Source organism: Lichenostomus cassidix, chromosome 4A (assembly GCF_008360975.1).
Source record: "Lichenostomus cassidix isolate B80296 chromosome 4A, HeHo_3.0, whole genome shotgun sequence".
Classification (NCBI taxonomy): Eukaryota; Metazoa; Chordata; class Aves; order Passeriformes; family Meliphagidae; genus Lichenostomus; species Lichenostomus cassidix.
In genome coordinates, this window is record NC_139485.1 from 14,062,330 (window position 1) to 14,082,719 (window position 20,390).

At 42.4% G+C, this 20,390-nt stretch overlaps 1 protein-coding gene across 1 annotated transcript in view; it reads right to left on the reverse strand.

Moving 5' to 3' along the window:
- The window catches only part of LOC146437546 (fibronectin type-III domain-containing protein 3a-like), a 37,431-nt gene that overhangs the window by 9,400 nt on the left and 7,641 nt on the right, over positions 1 to 20,390 (reverse strand). The window contains exons 3-15 of the mRNA XM_085060649.1: positions 12,010 to 12,145; positions 9,645 to 9,720; positions 8,717 to 8,793; positions 7,084 to 7,321; positions 6,321 to 6,593; positions 5,390 to 5,445; positions 4,140 to 4,294; positions 3,822 to 3,881; positions 2,572 to 2,710; positions 1,699 to 1,752; positions 904 to 1,025; positions 647 to 821; positions 193 to 279 (exon numbers count right to left, since the gene is read on the reverse strand). Of these exons, the coding sequence (XP_084916775.1) occupies positions 193 to 279; positions 647 to 821; positions 904 to 1,025; positions 1,699 to 1,752; positions 2,572 to 2,710; positions 3,822 to 3,881; positions 4,140 to 4,294; positions 5,390 to 5,445; positions 6,321 to 6,593; positions 7,084 to 7,321; positions 8,717 to 8,793; positions 9,645 to 9,720; positions 12,010 to 12,105 (1,608 nt within the window). The 5' untranslated portion in view covers positions 12,106 to 12,145. The remainder of the gene's footprint in view (positions 1 to 192; positions 280 to 646; positions 822 to 903; positions 1,026 to 1,698; positions 1,753 to 2,571; positions 2,711 to 3,821; positions 3,882 to 4,139; positions 4,295 to 5,389; positions 5,446 to 6,320; positions 6,594 to 7,083; positions 7,322 to 8,716; positions 8,794 to 9,644; positions 9,721 to 12,009; positions 12,146 to 20,390) is intronic.

Genomic DNA, 20,390 nt, shown 5'->3' on the forward strand with positions numbered 1-20,390 from the left:
AACCAACAAAAATAAAGATAACCATTTAAACCAAAATTAGCCAGTGCAAAAAATCTGATTTGTATTATTACTTCACCAAAACCTGCTCTAACAACAGGTAATTGGTGGGACAAAGGTAAATTCCTGCTGTCTCCACACAAAATGTCTGAGCTGTAGGGAAAAGCCAAAGCACAGGAAAACTATGGTACAAACCCTGAACTTATAGGATGTGCTCCTCCTCAGGTTTCTTAAAGTGCATGAGAGCTCATCTCCATTGTACTGGGGCTGGAATCCATAGCCCTGGGAAGAAGGGAAAATAAGGATGAACACAGGCACTCATTTTTTAAGGCAAAACAAAACCCAGAGCAGGTCAACTCCATTTTTTTTTTGCTTAAACTTCACCTCTGTGTTATGAATTTTATGTAATATTTTATCTCTGCCACGAATTCCATGCAATACTTCATGTCATGAATTGCATGCAATACTTGATCTCTCATCATAAATTCCATGCAATTTTTGATCTCTGCTGCATGAATTCCATGCAATGCTTTATCCCTCTGTCACAAACTCCATGCAGTACTTTCCAACCATTTATTTGAAGGCAAAACAAAGTTCATTTTTATTTCAGCACTACGAAGGACGCTTCCACCCAAAGCCCAGCACTTACAGAACCTTCCTCCTCCATGTCCAGGCTGTAGGTGAGGGAGTCATCCGAGGCCACTCCTGCAGGAGGGCTCCATCCCAGGGCCATCCAGGTCACTCCCACTTCCAGCAGCACTGGTGGTGCAGGGGCTGGTGGCACCACCCCGGCTGTGCTGAATGTCACTGTCTCACTGAACCCACTGGGGGGAGATGGGAGAAGGGTGAGCAGCAGCTGATGGAAACCAGGGGGAAAGCCAGCATTTGTTATCCCCTCTGGGTTACCTCATTCCAATGTCGTTTTTAGCAGCCAGTCTCAGGGAGTATCTCGTGGAGGGAGTGAGCCTGGTGAGCTTGTACTGCTTCAGGTGGCCGTAGTAACATTCCTTGAAGGGGCTGTTCTTTCCCTGGAAAAAAGGGACATCCAGAGTTACTCCCTGACCCCTGACAAGGCCACCCTCTTCACATCTTCCTCAATCCCAGACTGGTTTGGGTTGGGAGAGATCTTAAAGCTCATCTTGTTCCATAGGCAGGGACACCTACCATGAGAAATGTCATTTCACTCATTTAACAGTAATTTAAAAATACATTCCTGAGCCTCAAGAATGCCAAATCTAATGTATCACAGCCATCCTGAGTCTGCTGATGGTCACCCTCAGCAGTCTGGGAAATAAACCATATTTGGACTGAGATATCTGATTACTTTTGGTACTGTAGATTTGATAAAATGGTGATAAACCACTGCAGCTGAAAACAAAACAAAACACATTTTGGAAGAAAACACATTTATCCCTTTGCAATACATCTCAGCAAATGCTCAAGAGCTGAGGGAGATTTGTGACACTTCCCAAAGATGCCAAATGCTCATCCATTTGAAGAGAACACAGGAATTAATGATGCTCTGGGTGACAAATGAGGCAGTTTTACACTGTCCCCTCACACTGATCATTTGTCCCTTTAAAATTGTCAGGACAGTTGCACTCAAAATAGCTGCTGTACCTAAGCAAAGAGTATTTTTAAGTATAATTGCTCTACAGATGTCATTATGATTTTTTTTTTTTGTACTAGAAAAGGTCTTACCTCATCCCATTCTAAAAGAAAATTCGTTATTTTGGAACCATTGTCATTTGAGGACTGAAAATAAAAAAACAATGAAAAAAAAGAGTTAAAATCAAGTGGTTGTACTTTTATAAATATTTTTACACATTGAATATTGTAAACTCCAACTGCCTTTTAAAACAAGGCTTTGGGCTGCTGTGCTACTTTTAGGTCTGACTGTTTAGAATATGAATTTATGACTAGTTTTATTTTATAAAAAAGCAAATGATATTCTTTTCCTCATGCCTTGCACTATGTGCTCACCCCCCATCTGAGCAATCTAAGGGTTCACACAAGCAACATTTGACACATGAAGTGGGAATGTCTTCATTTTCTAAGCACAAATTCTACAAATAATTTCACTAAAGTCATTTGGCTGGAACCATATTTCAGCATGATCATAAGAGAAACATGAAAAACCAAGAAACACAGCTACCACCAAGTCCTCACAGATACTGTTATATTCAAAAGTCAGATTAAAAATGAAAATCCACAAAGCCATTCAAAGAAATTTAATTTGAACAGGTCAGAATTAACTAGAAGAACATAAAGTCATATCTATTTATCATCCAGGACCTGAAGCAAAGATATAAATGCTCCATTTTTTCCTCTCTGCCAGCTCAGAAGAGCCCTGCTACCAACTCTGTCACAATAAAGCTGCAGGCAAGAAACTCGGCAAACATTGAAAGAAAGAGAAAGGAAGTAATAATTTAATTATCAATCTTCTTTCAGCAACTCAAAAGGCAACACCTCCAGTACACATTAAATTACTGACAAAGCCAATTTAAATATACTGCACAGGAATCCAGCAGAGTGCTCTGCTCACCTTCACTCAGCCCCAGGTTTGGTTCTTACCTTCCACTGCAAGCTCAGGCTGTTTTTGGTTCTGTTAATTAATTTTGGGGCAGCTGGACAGTCTGGCTCACAGCTCTCTGTAGTGAAGCTCACCAGTTCTGAAATGGTTTCTTTGATGGAGCTGCTGGTTGCTGAAACTCTAAACAAAGGGTAATAAATGATGTGGCTGTTGCATTGGCACCTGGAAATTTAAGGGAAGAGCTGGAAGCTTCAGGAGTTTAATCCCAAGCAGTGGCTGCAGGGTGTGCACTCAGAACAGTGCTGGGGTCACACAGGTTCACTGCTGACACCAACTCCCCTCATTTCTCATCCTTCATTTACTCTGCAATTAGCCTCTGTCCCAGTGGAGATATTTTAGTGCTGAAATACATGGGGGATACAGAATGAAAACTATGGCAGGTGTCCCCAGATGGTAACAGGATACCTGGCTGGAAAGGAGCCTTTTGCTAAAAACACCTTCAAATTCAAATACAGCCAACACTTGTGCAAGAGTATGGGCACCAAAACAGGCTAAGTCATAAAATCACACTTTTCAGAGTAATTGTTTAATGTCTACAACAGTCTTGCCCCTTTCTGTGGAAACCACACACACTGTGCAGGTGGAGCTGTCCCCAGCATTTCCCGCACTCACAGCTCTTCCACAGCTTCAGAGCAGGAAATTTCCAGGATCCAGGTCCAGGAAATCTGTAATCTCATCTGCTCCTGTGCCCCAGCACTGTCTGACCCTCCCCAGTGTTCCCCAGGTGTGTTGAACCAGCTGCTCCCTCCCTGGTCAGCCCAACACCTCCAGTCAGGATTTATTCACTCCTGATCATCTCATCCCACTTCCCATTCCAGCCTGTTCCCACTCCCCTGCTGGCACTGCTGCGGGTCAGACAAGAAACTCTGCAAATCAAGCTGACAAGTCAGCCTTTCAGATCCAATTTTAAGGCTAAATTATTTCATTTACCACTGACTTCAGCCTATAACAATCTACAGAGTGCTGCTCTAAAACAAGACCAACAGGGAATAATTTAAAGTTTGTAATTGAAAAATATGAGGAGAGAGAGAAGGTGGTAGGGAAGAAAATGAGGTGGTGTTTTAATGAAATTAAAAGAGAAATGGGAATTCAGATAGCAAAACCAGTGTCCACAGCATGGTGTTTTTTCAGAGTATTTCTTAACTGTTTGTATCACACCTTTTCCATGAAGCCACAACAATCCTGTAATTCCCATATCCACCAAAGCATTATTTCCTTCCCAGCAGCATACCTGGCATGATAATCAGTGGCTGGTCTGAGATCAGGAAGTGTAATTGATAATTCTTCCCCACTGTGAAAAGGCAAAAACAAACAGAAAGCAGAGTTACAGCTCTTCCCTAAACCTCAGGGCTCAAAGCTCATTGAAAAGCAAAACCACGTAGTGCATATTTAAGTTTCCCACTGTCCACGTAACTCTTTAGTGACATTACTTAAAATTTATTTCATGTGAAGTAGGAAGGTCTGCAAGTCAACAAACAGCTCCTGATAGAGAGATTGCTGATTGGTTAATGGTTTAAACATTGTGCTTAAAGGAAGAAACTAAACTTACACATAGACAGATTTAAATTTTCCATTTTTACCACTGTTGGATATTGCTACTTCAAATGTAAATGCTGCTGGACTATGACTATGGCTCTCTCCATTCTGTGAACTAACTGGGAGATTCCAGGACAGAACGGCTGATCTTGCTTGTATATCAGAAACCTATTAAAAGCATAAATAATGCAAGTAAGTTTGCTTTCTGCAAGAAAAGGTTAATTAGTCAATAACATGGCGTCGCTAATTGGCCTAGGAAGCTCCTCACTGGAGGAATTCTTTACCTTTGGAGTGGGAATATAGAGGCATTCTTGGGATTGCAATGATTTCCTCTTTTCATTTCTAAAGGCTTTCCCTTCCAACACCAAACCAACACCACACTGGGGCAGGAAGAGAAAATTCCTCTATCAACATTTTCATCAGGCACTTGGAGCAAATGTTCAGCTGGGGAGTCTTGGGCACTGACCCCAGATCAGGATTTTCTGATCTCATTTTCTGACAGCTCCCTCACACAACACTCAACCACTGATCCAAAGGACAGCAACAGCCTCTGATTTTAAGGCTCAGAATTTCTTGTCTGATTTTTTTTTTTTTCGCTGCTTAATTCCCACACTCCAAATTCTCTCTGACCAAGGCAACACAGCCCTGTGGTAGCTTTAAGTACAGATGTCAGAAGCAGCAAGGAAAAAGTACTGAAGGATCAAAAAACCCCTCAAATGCTGGTGCAAAGGAACACAACCCCTGTTTGCTGTGTGGATAATGCAGAGAAGAGCTCATTAAACATGCTCAAAATCAAAAAGAGACATTTCAATTAATCTCAGCAGACTCCACCTTCCTAAATAAGTCTAGAAATACTAAAATATTTGCTCCAGTTTCTGAATATAACATAAAGGAGGATGTATTTGTGTAAATTTTATCTTCAATATTCCTAAATCCTCTCTGCTGAGCAAAGGATGGTTCCAAGAGTGGACAAACTTCCAATAGTTTAGCAAGCCCATGGTTTGCAAGGTAAAGCCCTCACATACCCTGGAAAACTACAACAGTGGAACATTCTGGGATTACAGACTGGCAAACTGAGAAACAGTGAATTTCCAGCATGGCTGCCCTTTCCCAGCTATAAATTCTGACAACTAAACTGTATTTATTTTCTCTATTAAAAAATAGACCATAAAGAACAAAAAAAACCAGGGACTCATAAAACACAAGTTATTTTATAGGAAGTATAGGCCCGGAAAATAATGGGATTTTAAGGATAATACTTACGACTGGCTTGCCAATGCTCAAGTGAATATCACATTTCTTGGATTCTGTGTCAGATTCTGCAATTTAAACACAAACCAGATTATCCCAAAGCCTGAGAGCAGCCCAGGCTGTTACCAAAAGGCCACCACGAGATGGAGTTGGCCTCATTAGGACTTGAACAATGGTTCTTATTGTGCGAAGTTCATTTCCCCTGTTTGTTTTGGCTGCTTGAAGGGCAGAAACACCAACTATCCAAAACTAACAGTGTTACAAAAACCCTTTTAGTACATCCTGCACAAAGGGGATCTTTTCCTAATGGAGCAGAAATAGGTTTTCTTTGACAACACAAAAACATTCCTCCGAAAATGAAAGGTGTTAAAAAAAATGACAGTAAGATCTTATCTCTGTTTTATGTGTTTTCCTGGAATTTCTATGGCAAAACACTCCCAGTTTGGAAGAAGCCTGACACTGTCTCAAACTAAAGCAAAGACAATGACACTGCACAAGGTTTTTAGTAGCCACAAGGTATTAAAAAGCTGAAATTAGAACTAATTAAACAGCAGCCTTTACAACTGCTCAAATCTTCCTATTTCTTGAAGATTTAAATAACTCCCAGTTAACCAAAAAGTACCACAAACAGTGAGACCAGAAACCCACAGGTCATCCTCACTGGGAATAGTCATCAGTCCTGGGTCAGAAATGGCAGGGAAGTAAAAAGGTTTAAAATTAAATCTTCCTGAAGACCTTATTTGATAAATACCAAATTAAAGAACTTGGTATTCCTATTATTTCTAGAGACAAAAAAAAAAATCTAACCATAATAGATTTCAGGCTTTCTCTAATCCTGAACAGCCAAAGAAATTTATAAATTCAACTTTTTCAGAACCTATTTTGCAATGAACTTAGCGAAAATAAGAAAATAATTGAGATTTCCCCTGTCCATGCCACTTACCTCCCATCTCTGCCTCTGGACAGCCCTTTGTTTTTCCTATCTGCTTCTGCTTTAGTGCTCCAACTGCCCCTTGCTGTCCCTTTCCATTCCCATTGGGAATTGTGGCATTGGAAGAATTAAGGACTTTATGTGGTGAGGAGGGAGGGCTGTTCAGTTTATTGTTGGTGTGACCACTGGCTTGTCTGTCCTTTAGTCTCTTCTTGAGGTGTTCCTGCATTTTGAGGCTCCTCTCGTCCCTCTGGATGAAGTTTGTCCTTCCATGGGAACGAGGTTCTGCAAAGAAAGGAGAAATTACATTATTCTGTATTATTCATTTGACATCTGAAACTACAAGCTGGAAAAATCACTAAAACCAGAGCCCCTGGAACCTCCCTGTGCTCTGTCAGTCTGGAAGGGCAGGGATTTTGGAGTTTGGGAATTTTTTGTGCCTTTCTCCTGTCAGCTGCTCCAGATCCTGCTTTACAGCTGCCTTTCTTCCCTGCTACAGCCACATCTGAACTCAGAGGGCAGGGTAGGGAAAGGCAGAAGCCACTAGTGTGGGATTTAAAGTAGTGATGCATGGAAAACACAACATTTATCAGGTGCTGCTTTGGCACAATTCCTTGCAACCAGGATTTAAGCTTTATACAAGCACGTGGTGAGTACCTCATCCACTGATTGTTCTAAGTTAAAAAGACAGCCCCGTGGCAGTGTGTGGAAGGGGCAGTGCCAGCTGTCCCTGCTGGCTGATTCCCAGGTTTTGGGGCATTCCCTGGGCTCTCACCTTGCTCCTGGAACACGTGTGGTGGAGGGTGCTGGTGGATGAACTGGGGTGGGAGCTCTCCTGTGCCGGGCACGGCGGGGAACACGGGGTGAGGGGGGGGTGGGAGCAGGGCGTGGGGGTGATGCATGTAGTGGGGCACGTGGGGAGGAGGGGGAGGAGGAGGGGGATGCATGGAAGGATGGAATTCCCCCGAGTGGGGCACCACCACCACTCGCCGAACTCCATTTTCTTCCACCACCTGCCGGGAAGCAGAGAAAGCAACTGTGAGTCCAGAGACAATCCCGTAAAATATTGTACATTTAACAAGTGCCAAAGTGCTGAACAATCACTGAATCTCATGGTGGTTTGGGTGGGAAAAGACCTTAAACTTCATCTCATCCCACACCCTTCCCTAGACCAGGCTGCTCCAAGCCCCATCCAGCCTGTCCTGGAAACACTTCCACAGATGGGAATCCACAACCTGCTCCCTCCTGAATCTTTTCACTGCACTTTGGCAGAATCCAGCAGAATTACCCCTGGGCTCTTCCAAACACTGGGAACAGAAAGTTATCACCTCATCTGACAAGAACAGTCCAAGTAATTCAAGCTGTGATTTAAAGCTGGTTTCCAACTTGTCAATCCCTGTCACAACAACCAAGGGAAAACAACCCAACCCTGCTGGTTTCAGGTGACAGCAAACACGGAACAAATAAATGTGGTTTTCAGGCTGAGCAGGTCAGCACTGCCAGGGCTTTGCCCACTGTTTGCACTGAGGGCTCCATTTCACAGGGATCAGAAATTGGCAGGGGGAATCTTTCCTCAAGGTCTGCAAAGCTGAAGGACAGCAGAAACCCAAAAGGCAGCTGTGTGCAAAAAGAAACTGCCTGGGGAACCCCAAAACACACAGTTACAAGCTTCAAACCTACCCAGAACACTCCTGATTTTCAACATTACTACAGCCTGAATCCTCTCTCCACATTTGGTTTTAATTATTTCCCTTTCAAATGCATTAATTTAGAAACAAATCAATCTGGGAACTTTGAGTATCTCTGGTAACAACACGCAGATCTGACCTGCTGTGGCTGAACAACACCCAGGAGTGGAAAATCCATGGGAGGGCAAAAGTAAAGCTGGGAGAGCCCAGAGCTCTGCTCATTTCCCAGGCACGTCACTGGAATTAGTGTTTGCATCACTAACACACTCTGCTCCAGCAGTGCTGCTTTGCTGGATTTGCAGGAGATCAGGGCTGGTAAAGAAAGGGGCACTGAAAACTCAGATAAACTTTTATATTAAAATAGAAAACCTGCAGCCAGTTGGGAGTGTTCACATGACCCAGCTTCACCCTGCAAACAGGACTGATGAAAAATAAACACGTGGATCCTGGTCATGGAGCTCAGTCAGTCAATTCAGAGCTGTCCTTGTTACTAAAAGTATCTTTTAACTCTGGGAGTAGGATTAAAGAAATCCTGGAAACCAGATCAAACATCACTCAGTAACAGAAGTGACAGAGCCCACAATAAAGTGAAATAGCCGATAAGTTCAATGGAAAAAAATAGCTTTTTTCACAGCTAAAATCATCAATAAATAATGATAAAAATATTATTAAAATTCCCCCAAAAAAACCACACTACAAGAGAAGGATAAATGGATGTACCTGAGAAACGTAACCTGGAGGCACAAAAATCGGCGGCATGGAACCGTTTGGTGACATCATAGGGACATGTGCTGGACCTGGGGAGGACAAGGGGACACTTTTCAACAACCAAGACTTTTCCCACCTAGAGATACCTTTTTCCAAAGGTGAGAGCTCATCCTGGTGCTTGAAACATCAGGAATTGCATCCCATTCTCTGATTATTTGCTTTACTCCAACCATCACACTTTGGCCAACAGTGTCTTTTTCACTGCACAAAAATCAGTATAAATAATTTTAGCTCTTAATTTGCGACAGCTAAAAGCCTGTTGTAATGCAGGTAAATGCAGATAATGGAGTAAAGCTGATCTGGGAACTTTAAAAAAAATTTAAATAATATATTATTTTTCACGTTAGGCTCAAGGGAAGTATTACTGTAGGGGACTTGATGAGAGCAGAGTGGACACATTTTATACAATATCATTTAAAATAGTGACAAATACTCCAAAAATGGAAATACTGATAAATTCAACTTGACTTACAGGAGATATTTTGCCCTGACTCGGATTTTCTGTCTTTTACCCAGTAGGTAAAAAAGAATTTGCAGGCACTGAGTGGAGCAGTAATTCCCCCACCTTCCAGCACAGGGAGATCCCAGTGCCCATTAAGTTGTTTAGATTATTGTGGATTCAATGCCATATAAATCATGTGTTAAGATTCTGGGAGGACACTTATTCAAGGCTCACTGCAAACCCAGCTTTTGGAAATGAAAACCTGCAGGATGCAGGGAATCCTGGCAGCTTCCCAGTGCTGCCTCAGTTGTGCTTGGACACAAACTGAAAAATCTGATTTATTCCAGTGCAGAAAACACATCTGACATCACAGAAAAAAACAGTGGGAGTAACTTTAGAACCAAAATATTTGGATTCAGGACTACAGCTTCCCTTTACCTTGAATACACTGAATGTGTCCATCTTCAGTTGTAATTGTAAATGTTTCACCTGGGTTTACCTGGACCAGAATCACCTGCAGGAAACAAAACACAGAAGAGGGGTGGGGGGTGGTGTGAAATTTTAGAAATTCTCTGGGGGGGAAATCCTATCTCTTCAGAAACAAACAACACAGAGCTTGGGCAATATTGGAGTAAAAATAGAAGATGAGACACTGAGGGGTAAAATGAGAGTATTTCTTCATACTTTGACATAAAATCATTATATTTTTTTCCTCTGGTTACTTCCATAAATGCTTCACCTGATACACCTGAAATAAAATTTTGATTTCAAGTTCCACGCTGCTTTTTCTGCTTTTACTGAGGCAATAAATGACCTGAGATTCACACTGCATTCCAAGTTTTTCCCACCCCCTCTGCCCTGCAGCTCCTGAAATGAAATTTATGCAGAGTTGTCACTTCAGAATATAAGTAAATGTATGACTTCAATGCTAATGAATTTCTTGGAGTAAAGAGAGAGAAATGCTGTTAATTGTTTAAGCAAAACTGACAGTAATGGGCTGGGGATTTGCCAGAGCACAAAAAACAGGAAAAAGATTTGCTGGGGATCCAGCACTCCACAGGCAGGGATTGAACCTCAGGAAAAAGGCAAAACTTTTGAGGACGAAACTCAGGGGCAGGAAAGAGATCCTTTGACAGATTGAGAGCCTCTGAGGGTGGCAGAGGCTGCAATTAACTCCAGTTCTCAGAATCAGCTCAGGAAAGAATCCCCAGGCAGTGCAGCAATGGCAGGGCTGCAGCAGTTGGGAGGCTGGAATTCCAGGAATGCACAGGCAACGTCTCAGAGCAATGACTCACTGTAATTAATGAAGCAAATGCAGTCCCAGCCACCTTCCAACAAGGAAAATTTCCAGGAAGTTTGAGTGTTGCTAAGGAGTGGCTCTGAGCCAAGTCAAGAGTCCAGGAGCTGCCAGTGCTGGCAGGTGTCCTGAGCACCACTCCTGGACTGGTGGCACCAGCACAGCCAAAGCCACAGCTCTGGTTTTATCCTTTATTCACATATTTTTTGGAACCAGAAACCCTTCCAGAAAACTCCCAGCTTTAGCTTTAAGTGAAACGAAACTGATGGATTAACTGGAATTGGCCAAACACACAAGTTTGGTTTCTGGAAACAAAACACTGTGCAATAATTAAGATTTAGTCCATCCCTGTCCTCCACAGCACTGGCAGTGAAATAATTAAAAATCTTCTGCATTAATAAAGATCCTAAGTCAAGACTCTATTTAAAAGATTCTATTTAAACTTCAAATGCATCTCCACAACACAACTCTTTTATTTTCCTTTTTTTGTAATCTCCCCTGATCGCAAAGTCTCCTCTAGGTTCTAAAAATGTCACTGACTGTCACCTCCACGTCCCACACACACAGCTCTGGGGACAGGAGCCAATTAGATCTACCTGATCTCTTTTCCTCATGAAACCTGAACCACCTGAGTCACCTCCCAGCTGGGCAGGGCTGAAATTTCACCTTCTAAAGCCAGAACTTCAGAAAAGTCTCAGAGACTTTACTTATTTCCAGACACACTCATTGGACTTCCATCTCCAGAGTCTGAGGCAGAAAGGGAAAAGGTTTTTTTCTCTAAAAAAGCCCATTTTTTCCATGTCTACAACTGAAACAACACAGACTTCTCCTTATCTGCAACAATGACAAATTAAAGGATATCTCATTTAAACTTTCAGCATTTATGGTCTGTCAGACCTCAAAGGATGGGAAGAGCTCCCAGTATTTGTAGTACAAAGCATTCAGCTTCTACTGCCAAACACCAAATTCACTTCACATTTACTGACAACTTGAACAGCTTGGGCTTCAAAATTGTTCTGCTGCCACTGTTACCTGTATTTCTAATCCTACCAGGGACTTCTGAGGGGTTGTGTCCAACAAAGCTCTAAAGTTTCAACAAAATACACTCAGGTTTCAGCACTGCACTGTAATTATTAATGAAGACACTCCAAACCAGGAAGCTAAGGTCTTTCCTTTCATTTTCCTGTAATAGACTTCATCTGCAACTCCTTGCTAATCTTTATTCATAATTTCACAGGAGTTCCAAAACCTTTATTAACCTCCTAATTTTTCCTTTGATTTCTGGAGTTTGCAGCTTCATTTTAAAGCCCTCCTTTCCCACCTGTCCATCAGATTAGAGCCAAATTATCTTTTTCCTCTCTCCATTTGCACTTCTGTTTAACTCCTGACATCAAAACTCAGAACCACATCCTTTCCCAACTTTGCAAACCATGTCAGAGCTGCTTTTTTCTTCATGGAGCCAGGATCCCAGTTGTTTCCAGTGCTCCCAGTTCAGGGCTGACTTGCCTGCTGGATGCTGTCCCCGTTGACCATGTGAGGTAGAAGTGGCACTTCGTTCAGCAGAGGTGTAGCTTCCAGGGGGGGCGGCTGGTCAGCCATCATTTCTTGGGATCACTCATGGACAGCTGCTCACCTCAGCCACCTGCTCCAAGAGAACACAGGGATAAGGTCAGATCCAGCTCTCCCTTCCTTAAATCATTCCCTGTTTGTTTGACAAACTCCCCCTGAGGGTCCCTGCCGATTCAGGATATTCCATGTGCATCTAAACAGTCCAATATTATCCTGGTTTTCACTTTTAACTCATTTCATGTAAGGAATAAATATCCTTCCCCCAGAATTCTCCCCTTTAATTATTAGGAATATTCAGCTTACCATGTTGAAACTGGTACCTTAGCACAGCAATCACACAGCAGAGCAATTTACATTTATACACCAATTTATTCCTAAATTTGCACTTCAAATTCCCAAACTGCTTCCCCTCCAGAATCTAAGTTTTAGGCTAAATAATGCACATGCCACATCACATAGTGATCACCAAAACCCCCCAACCCATGCAATTTCTTCAACACGTCTGATGCAGTGAAAACAAAGCTTAAGACAACAAAAAAACCCCACTTTGTCCCCAAATCTTTGACTGAGCACCATGGAGAAATGTGTGTGGAAAAGTGCTGCAGAGCTGTGGGCTTCCAGGGAATAAGCTGTAATTAGAGCAAGTCAAAATACACATGATACAAATTAATTATAGTAATTAGAGCAAGTCAAGCTACAAACTCTAAATGGTATGGAATTTTCAGTGTGTAGTTAATCCAGCATCCATAAAAAGCACAAGATAACAGGATACAGGAAATGCTGACACTTCCTTCTCCTTTCCCATTACCTCCCATAAACCAGCAGGCAAAATGTGGTTAGGAGGATCCAATTCCTTAAAAATACAAAGCAAACCACAAAACACTCCCCTAAATCTGTGCATGAACCAACTCAGGCTGCTTGAAAGTGTCAAATCCTTCTTCAGTTCTCCACAAGCAGCATGGAAAGGGCAGTGTTTGGGCAAGAAAAAAGAAAACTGATTAATTCTGTACCTGTGGGGCTGAATTTGCAGCCAACTAGCAACAGTAGGAGAAATATAATATAATTAATATAACTTCTTCTGGTTCTAACTAATTTTGTACAGAAAAATCTGTAATAAAGCTGAGATTACAAAGATTATTCCTGTGTTGACAAGGCAAAGGAGCTGGTGGAATCCACTGATAAAACCCCCATTCCTTCTTTGCAAAAACATCTCAAAATAAGATATAATCACACAGCCACAAAATGCAGCACAACAAACTCCTCAAGCCTTCCCAAAACCCAGCTCCTTTCACAAGGAAATTGTTTTCCAGGCTGCTCCAGTAGCAATTTTAAGAAGCCAAACATCACTGCAAGGTGCAAGAGCTGGACAAGACCTCAAAGATTAAATCTGTATTAGGTTTGGCCTAAATACACTTAATAAATACACTGAACTGCCTCAGCATGGTATTTATTTCCTGAGTAAAATAATCTTTTTGTCAGGTTTAGAACTGCCTCTGCCAAGGACACAAACTTTAACTTTTATTTCCATTTAAAAATCCTTCCCTGGAACTGTAAAATTCAGGCAAAGGTTTCTTCCTCTACACCTCTCCCTTTTTTTTTTTTTTTTTGAGGTTGGATCTAAGCCTTAAGAGCCAAAATAGGAAATCACTACACACAGGCAAAATGAACATTATTTTACACCTGCATATGAATTTCTTGAATCTCTGAATCTCAAAGAAAACAGAAGTAAGTACTTAAAATAAAGGGGAAACCCCTTTACCAAAAGGCAACTCCGTCTAAATTCAAATTCAACTACCCCAAATAAGCAGCTGCAGAAAAAAACGTGTTCTGAAACAGAACCCAAAGGCACCTGCAACTTCAAATAAAGGTTCAGAGTTTCTCTGCTCATCCTCTGCAACTTTAAATAAAGATTCAGAGTTTCTCTGCTCATCCTCTGCAACTTTAAATAAAGATTAAGGGTTTCTGTGCTCATCCTCTGCAACTACAAATAAAGGTTCAGAGTTTCTCTGCTCATCCTCTGCCTTGGCAGAATTGAATTCTCTCTTTAGGACAAATTGTAGAGCAGAGCCCCAAACATCCCTGTGGTTTTTAGAACCCTTCATCTCCTGCCTAATGACACAGGGAGGATTTCATTTACAGACACCTCCACACACTTTCTGCTTGCTTAGTGCTGTAACTTTATTCTTCAGAGGAAGATTTTAATATTTGGAGTATCAGGAAACAATTGGTTTTAAACAGTTAATGATGAACTCCAAAAATAGCCAGTTTTGTGTCTTAGCAGCAATGGCCATATGGCCAGAGAAAACAGAAGTAGTGACAGAAACAAACACATCTGAAGAGGTTTCTGGGCAGTTTCATCTGGCTCAGAATGTTGGTATTTCCCTGTGCAGCTGGGCTGGCATGGCTGAAAGTGGCAGAACTGAGGACAAAGAGGGACGTCCTGACAGACTGGGAAAAAACAAGTTATTTTGGTTTTTGAGCATTGCTTCACTCCTTGAAAACACTGATAAGGGCAGCAAAAGACACCCTGCCCTCCAAGGGAACACAGTCAATGAATAAGGGACTCAACTCCTCCCCACTTCAACAGGTAAAACTTTTCCAGGGAAATAAATCCACAGATTCACCTCTCCAAAGTCTCCATTTCACCCGAGGAAGTAGGTGGTATTTGGGTAAATAAAAAGAGAATTCCTGAAAAGTTATTACATACTCAGCACAATTTCCTGCAAAACAAAACAAAGACAGGGCTCTATCTTGAAAAGCCATTTCCCAACACCCTCCCACGGCTGGGCTGGAGCAGGGAATCCAGTCCTGCTCAGCCCTCCCTGCAGGGCAAGGCAAGGCAAAGGTGGAGGATAACCACCACAGGGGCAGAGAGGAGATTCCAGCATCCTGAACCCACCTTCATCCACACTCCCTCAGACAGGGCATCATGGAATCCCAGGATGGTTTGGGCTGGAAGGGACCTTAAATCCCATCCAGTGCCACCCCTGCCATGGGCAGGGACATCTTCCACTATCTCAGGTTGCTCCAAGCTCCATCCAGCCTGGTCTTGGACACTTCCAGGGATCCAGGGGCAGCCACAGCTTCTCTGCACAACCTGTGCCAGGGCCTCAGCATTCTCACGGGGAAAAATTCCTTCCCAATATCCCATGTAACCCAATTTCAGTGGGAAGCCGTTCCCCTTCATCCTGTCACTCCATCCCGTGTCCCAGATCCCTCTCCAGCTCTCCTGAAGCCCCTTTAGGCACTGGCAGGGGCTCTGAGGTCTCCCTGGAGGCTTCTGTTCTCCAGGTGAGCACCCCCAGCTCTCCCAGCCCTTGGAGTAGCTCCATGGCCACCTCTGGACTCTCTCCAGCAGCTCCATGTCCTTCCTGTGCTGGACCCCAGGGCTGGGGCAGCTCTGCAGGTGAGGTCTCACCTGAGTGGGGCAGAGAGGCAGAACTCCCCCTCTCCTCCTGCCCAGGCTGGCAATGAGCCCTGCAATCTGGGGGCTCTGGGTGCCAGGGCATGTCCAGCATCTTCTCCATCAACACACCCGAGTTCCCAAGTCTCACATAAACCCTAAAACTCTGTCAGTGGTTCCAGGCTTCCTCTAAACCCTTGGATTTACCCCAAACCAAGTCAGCTTGGAGAGGCAAATCCAGCTGGGGGGTTGTTCATGGTCCAGAAGAACAACCCACTCACAGGGAGAGCTGCATCAAAAAGCTGCTTGGTCCCTAAAGCCACTTTATTCCATCAAATCTCAGGAAGAGCAGCTCAAACTGCTTTTGCCATGGTCTGTTCTTGGCAGTGAGGGATTTATCATCACCAGGAACTATTCAAGTGGTCAGAAAAAAAAAATAGAACAAGGGAAAAAGTACGGTCCTGGGAATTCACAGGCTGCACTGACATTAAAGATGAGCTAATACACTAAATCTTAAATTCTAGACTAAATATAAGCAAGAAAAATCCCATCTGGAAGCATTAAAGACTAGGCAAATTTTGTAATTTATAGGAATAAACTGAAGTTTAGTGACTCATTAAATATGAATCAATAGCAGAATTTGTAGAGGTATCTCTACAGCTTTGTCACCCTGTCCTGGAGATTTTTGAGTCAGTATGGAATTAAACAGATTAAATTTTAGAAAGGTTACATTTTGCAGGGGCACTTCTGGCCTGATTCATTTCTTTGCAATGGTTTCTATTACACATCAGCTAAAGGTCATTCCCAAACCTGGGTTGATCTGAGGGATGAATTCAGCCCACAGACCATGCGAGCCATAAAAACATAAAATAATTGGGATTAATCATCTCAGAAACCAACATGAAGCTGAAAGAAGTGATAGGGGGTAAAACATTTCTAAGTTAAATAGCTTGAGCTTTTGTTTTCAAAGATTATTCAACACACACACACACACACACACACACACATCTAAAAAGCTGAAATATAGCAATTTTCCCCAATAAAACACATTTTAAACTAAATAAACCCAATCCATACTGTAAAAATGGGCCCTGATGAGTGTACTGGAGTAATTCAACAATCTCATGTAACACAGCCAGTCATGTTCCCGTGCTCAAAACAAGGCAACATTTCCACGAACACTCTCAGCCTGAAAAGGGCTTCTAAGAAAAGCAGAAAATCTCCAGGGCTGCCCTTGCAGCAAACAATTCCCGTGCACAGCGGCTGGGCTTGACCTCACTTCCTGCCCTAGTGAAAATGCCAAGCCTCTGGAAGACTCCAGCACTGCCTTCCCTTTGCTCCATCCCAAATTCCTGCCCGGCAGAGCTGCTGGAGCTCGGCCAGCTCCTGAGGAGCTGCTCAGTGCTCACTGATTCCAGGCTCCAATTTCCATGGAAAACAGCTCTGCAGCTCCCTGATGGATGGAGAGGAGCAGAGGGAGCTCAGGAGGGATGTCTGATATGGGATCATCCCACCTTGAGCCTGGAAAACATCAGGATTCACACGAGACAGTCGGAAATGCTAAAATTGTCTCTGGCGGTTTGGCTCCAAAGGGGAATGATGAGTAATTCCAGGGCATGGGGATGGAGTTGGGGAACTTAGAGGTCTTTTCCAACCTTCAAGACTCCATAAACTCCTGGGAAGAACTCCCAGCACTCCTAAGGCTCCTTTAGCCATTTCCAATGTGCAGCTCAGCATGAGGAATCACTGCAGCTCTGTCAGTTCCACTGGAATGACACAGGAGAAACAACTGCAAAATTCTCACAGTGATATCTGGAAGAAATGTTATGGCCAGAAGAATTTTCCTAGATAAACACATCACTCCTGTTTTATTAAGAGTTTTTGGAGCAGTCATCAGTAATTTATGATTTACAGAGGTGTTTCTCTTTTGGCACTAACAACAAATTTGCTAGTATTTATTGCAGGGCATGTAAGAACAAAAAGGTTGTGTATTTATTAATTGTAATATTAAAGAGAAAAAATTAATAAACTCAATAACTTTTTCATGGGCATTGTATCCTTTAGACATGTTAACAGAATGTGAGATTATCTATTGGGCAAATGTGTCACAGCACTATGGATTTAGCAAGTTTCAAAATTCCGGTTGTCTCACATTAAAGTATTTTCCCATTACACTAAAAATCTCTCTCCAGAAGATCTCACTGGGAGGAACACTGCAGACAGGAATGGATCAGCTTCAATACACTGTCCAAAGCAGAAACCAAACAGATTTCATAAACAGTGAAAAATAAGTTTATAATCCCAGACAGAAGCTGTCCCAAAGGCTGGACTTTCATTACAGCAAGTGCTGGATTTGAGATGACAAAGTTCTATTCCAAGGAGCTTATTACTTAAATGGAGACTTTTTTTTTTTTTTTTTTTAAATACAGCATGGCTGAGTTAGAAAGAACAATGTGTCCAGGAAGGAGAGCCTGAAATTCAGCAGAGACTTCCTGATTTCCAGGTTCAGTGCCTTATGCAACCTGCCAGCCTGATCCTAAGTTTTCATTTATTGCATGAAGTAAATGACTCTAATATTGCTCTTTAATAAAACCAGCATAGTATAAACATCTAAAGCTTTAATTACACCTTTTTATACTGATAGAATTACTAATTAGCATTATAAATACTATATAACATACAAAAGTATAGCAAATATATTTTCTCTAAGTGAAGGGAGAAAACCCATGTTCCCTGATAAAGAGTCTTATTTGTTACTGCCATGCTTTAAAATCCAGTTCTCCTACAAACTGAGGCTCTGAGTAATTTACACACACTCTACTCTGTCAGTTCAATTTTCCATCACTCAGCTCCAAAGGCTGTTAAAAAGAACAACCACAGTGCCAAACCCAAAGCCATCCCCAACCTCAGGCTAAGGAATAACCTTGTCAAAAAGATCCAACCTTCACAATGACTCCTAAAAAACTCAGCTATGCCCCACGCAATTCTGAAGCAGGAAAAATTCGGGAAAATAGACCCAAGCTGCCCTCTCCCACCCAAGTTTTTCCAATAAACAGCATTCACATGGTGCTGAAAGTACCATCCTGATCCTAAAATAGTCTGTGCCCCAGGACCACACGTGAGACCTGAACTGGGCTTACTTTGAGCAAGATTGAGGCAAAGAGAGATTTAACAGAAGCTCAGTTACAGCCTGAGCTCTGGAGGGACCACCCCCACTCCATAAGTCATCTGTTCTCCACTAAAGCCATGTTTTGATTAAAATCCTGGAAATCATTTATAACGACCCCCGAGGGAATTAGGGCCACAGCATCTTGTGGGAAGTTTGGCTTCCAGCCAGGAGGGCAACACAGCCTTGAGCCTGGAAATGTTCCCCATGGTTTACCCAACAAATGGGCTCAAATATTCTGAATATTGACAGAGCCCAACCCAGGGATGGCTTTGACCCAGGTGAGGCTTGTGACCTCAGAAAAACAGAAAAAAAAAAAAAAAATCAATAGAATTCCAGCCCAGCTCCACACACACACAGAAGACAAGGTTTCTATACTCTGCTCCAAGTGTTTGCTTTTTGCACCTACCAAATTACAGAAGGATCTTTAATTAAGTATTAATGCTCATCTCTCAGGCCACTGTGAGACCTCAATGCTCCTAAAATTCTCCCTGGAGGAAGATTAAGATAGGGATGGAAGCCCTCACTTCCCAGACACCAAAATCCCTAAAACCACCCAGAAAAGCAGATCCAACCCACCAAGGCATGGGGAGCACTGATCCAAGGGATGCTATCAATTTCCATCCTCTCATCCCTTGGGATCAGGTTCCAGAGGGACTGTGCCAGGAAAGCAATCAAACAATTGTCCCCTGCACCCTCCCACAGCACTCCCCCAGCACTTCAGGATTGTTTTCCAGCCTGAAACTCCATCCCTCAGGATTCCAGGAGACAGACAGCCCAGTGCCCACTCTCCAGGCTTACACATGTTTTTCCAGGGGCTGCACAGCTTCCTGCTGCTCTTCCCAAGGAAAAAGTCCATTAGGAAGAGCTGGGAGCTGGGCAGAAAAGCTCTGTCAGTGAGCAGAGTGCATTAGATTTGATTTGTTATTTAATATTATGCTCACATTAAGGCCATGTCTGCCCTCAGAATTATTCATTTCGGAGGCCTGTAAAGTTGGCAATAACAGTTTCTATAATGCAAACATGACATTAACTTTTGGATAAATATTTCCCTTCGTTGTTTTAGTTCTTTTATGGCTTTTCTCTTATTGCCAGGAAAGCAGAGTTGAATCCTGAGCAGTTGTGTGCTGCTTCCTAAGTGAGCAGTCCCATAAACCAAAACCCAGGAGCTCCTGAAAGGTTCTACTCCTGTCCTAATCCCAATCCTGCTTCTACAAATATTCCAGAGAATTGAGCACCTCAAAGGACTGAGCCATTAAGGTGCTTAATTCTTATTTCAACTTTAAAAAATGAAGGGATTAAGGAATTTTTAGCTGCAAAAATGTTGTTACAAAGAAAAAAGATAAAAAAAAGAATTAAATAAAACTAAAAAGTAAGTAAAACTACCTTTTTCCCCTATAAGGAAGGTGAGACCTTCTGGAATAAGCCAAGTTGCTCATTTTAATGTCCTAAAGCTACACAAAGCAAAAAAAAAATTCAAGCTTATATGAAAAACCCTCTATTAAATGCAACATAACAATGTATTTACTTTAAATATGATTTTCCAAGGGTAAAACTGTGAATTTAAAACCCCATTATTCTGGGTTTTTTAGGCCTTGAAGACAACCAGTTTATTTACACATTAACCACATACTAGACAAATTCTATATTCACTCGATTCTCTAAATCACTTGGAAGCTATGGAAGTAACAGACAGTATACTCCATGGAAAAGTAATCCCAAAAAACTTCTGCCCAGAGGCACAAGACA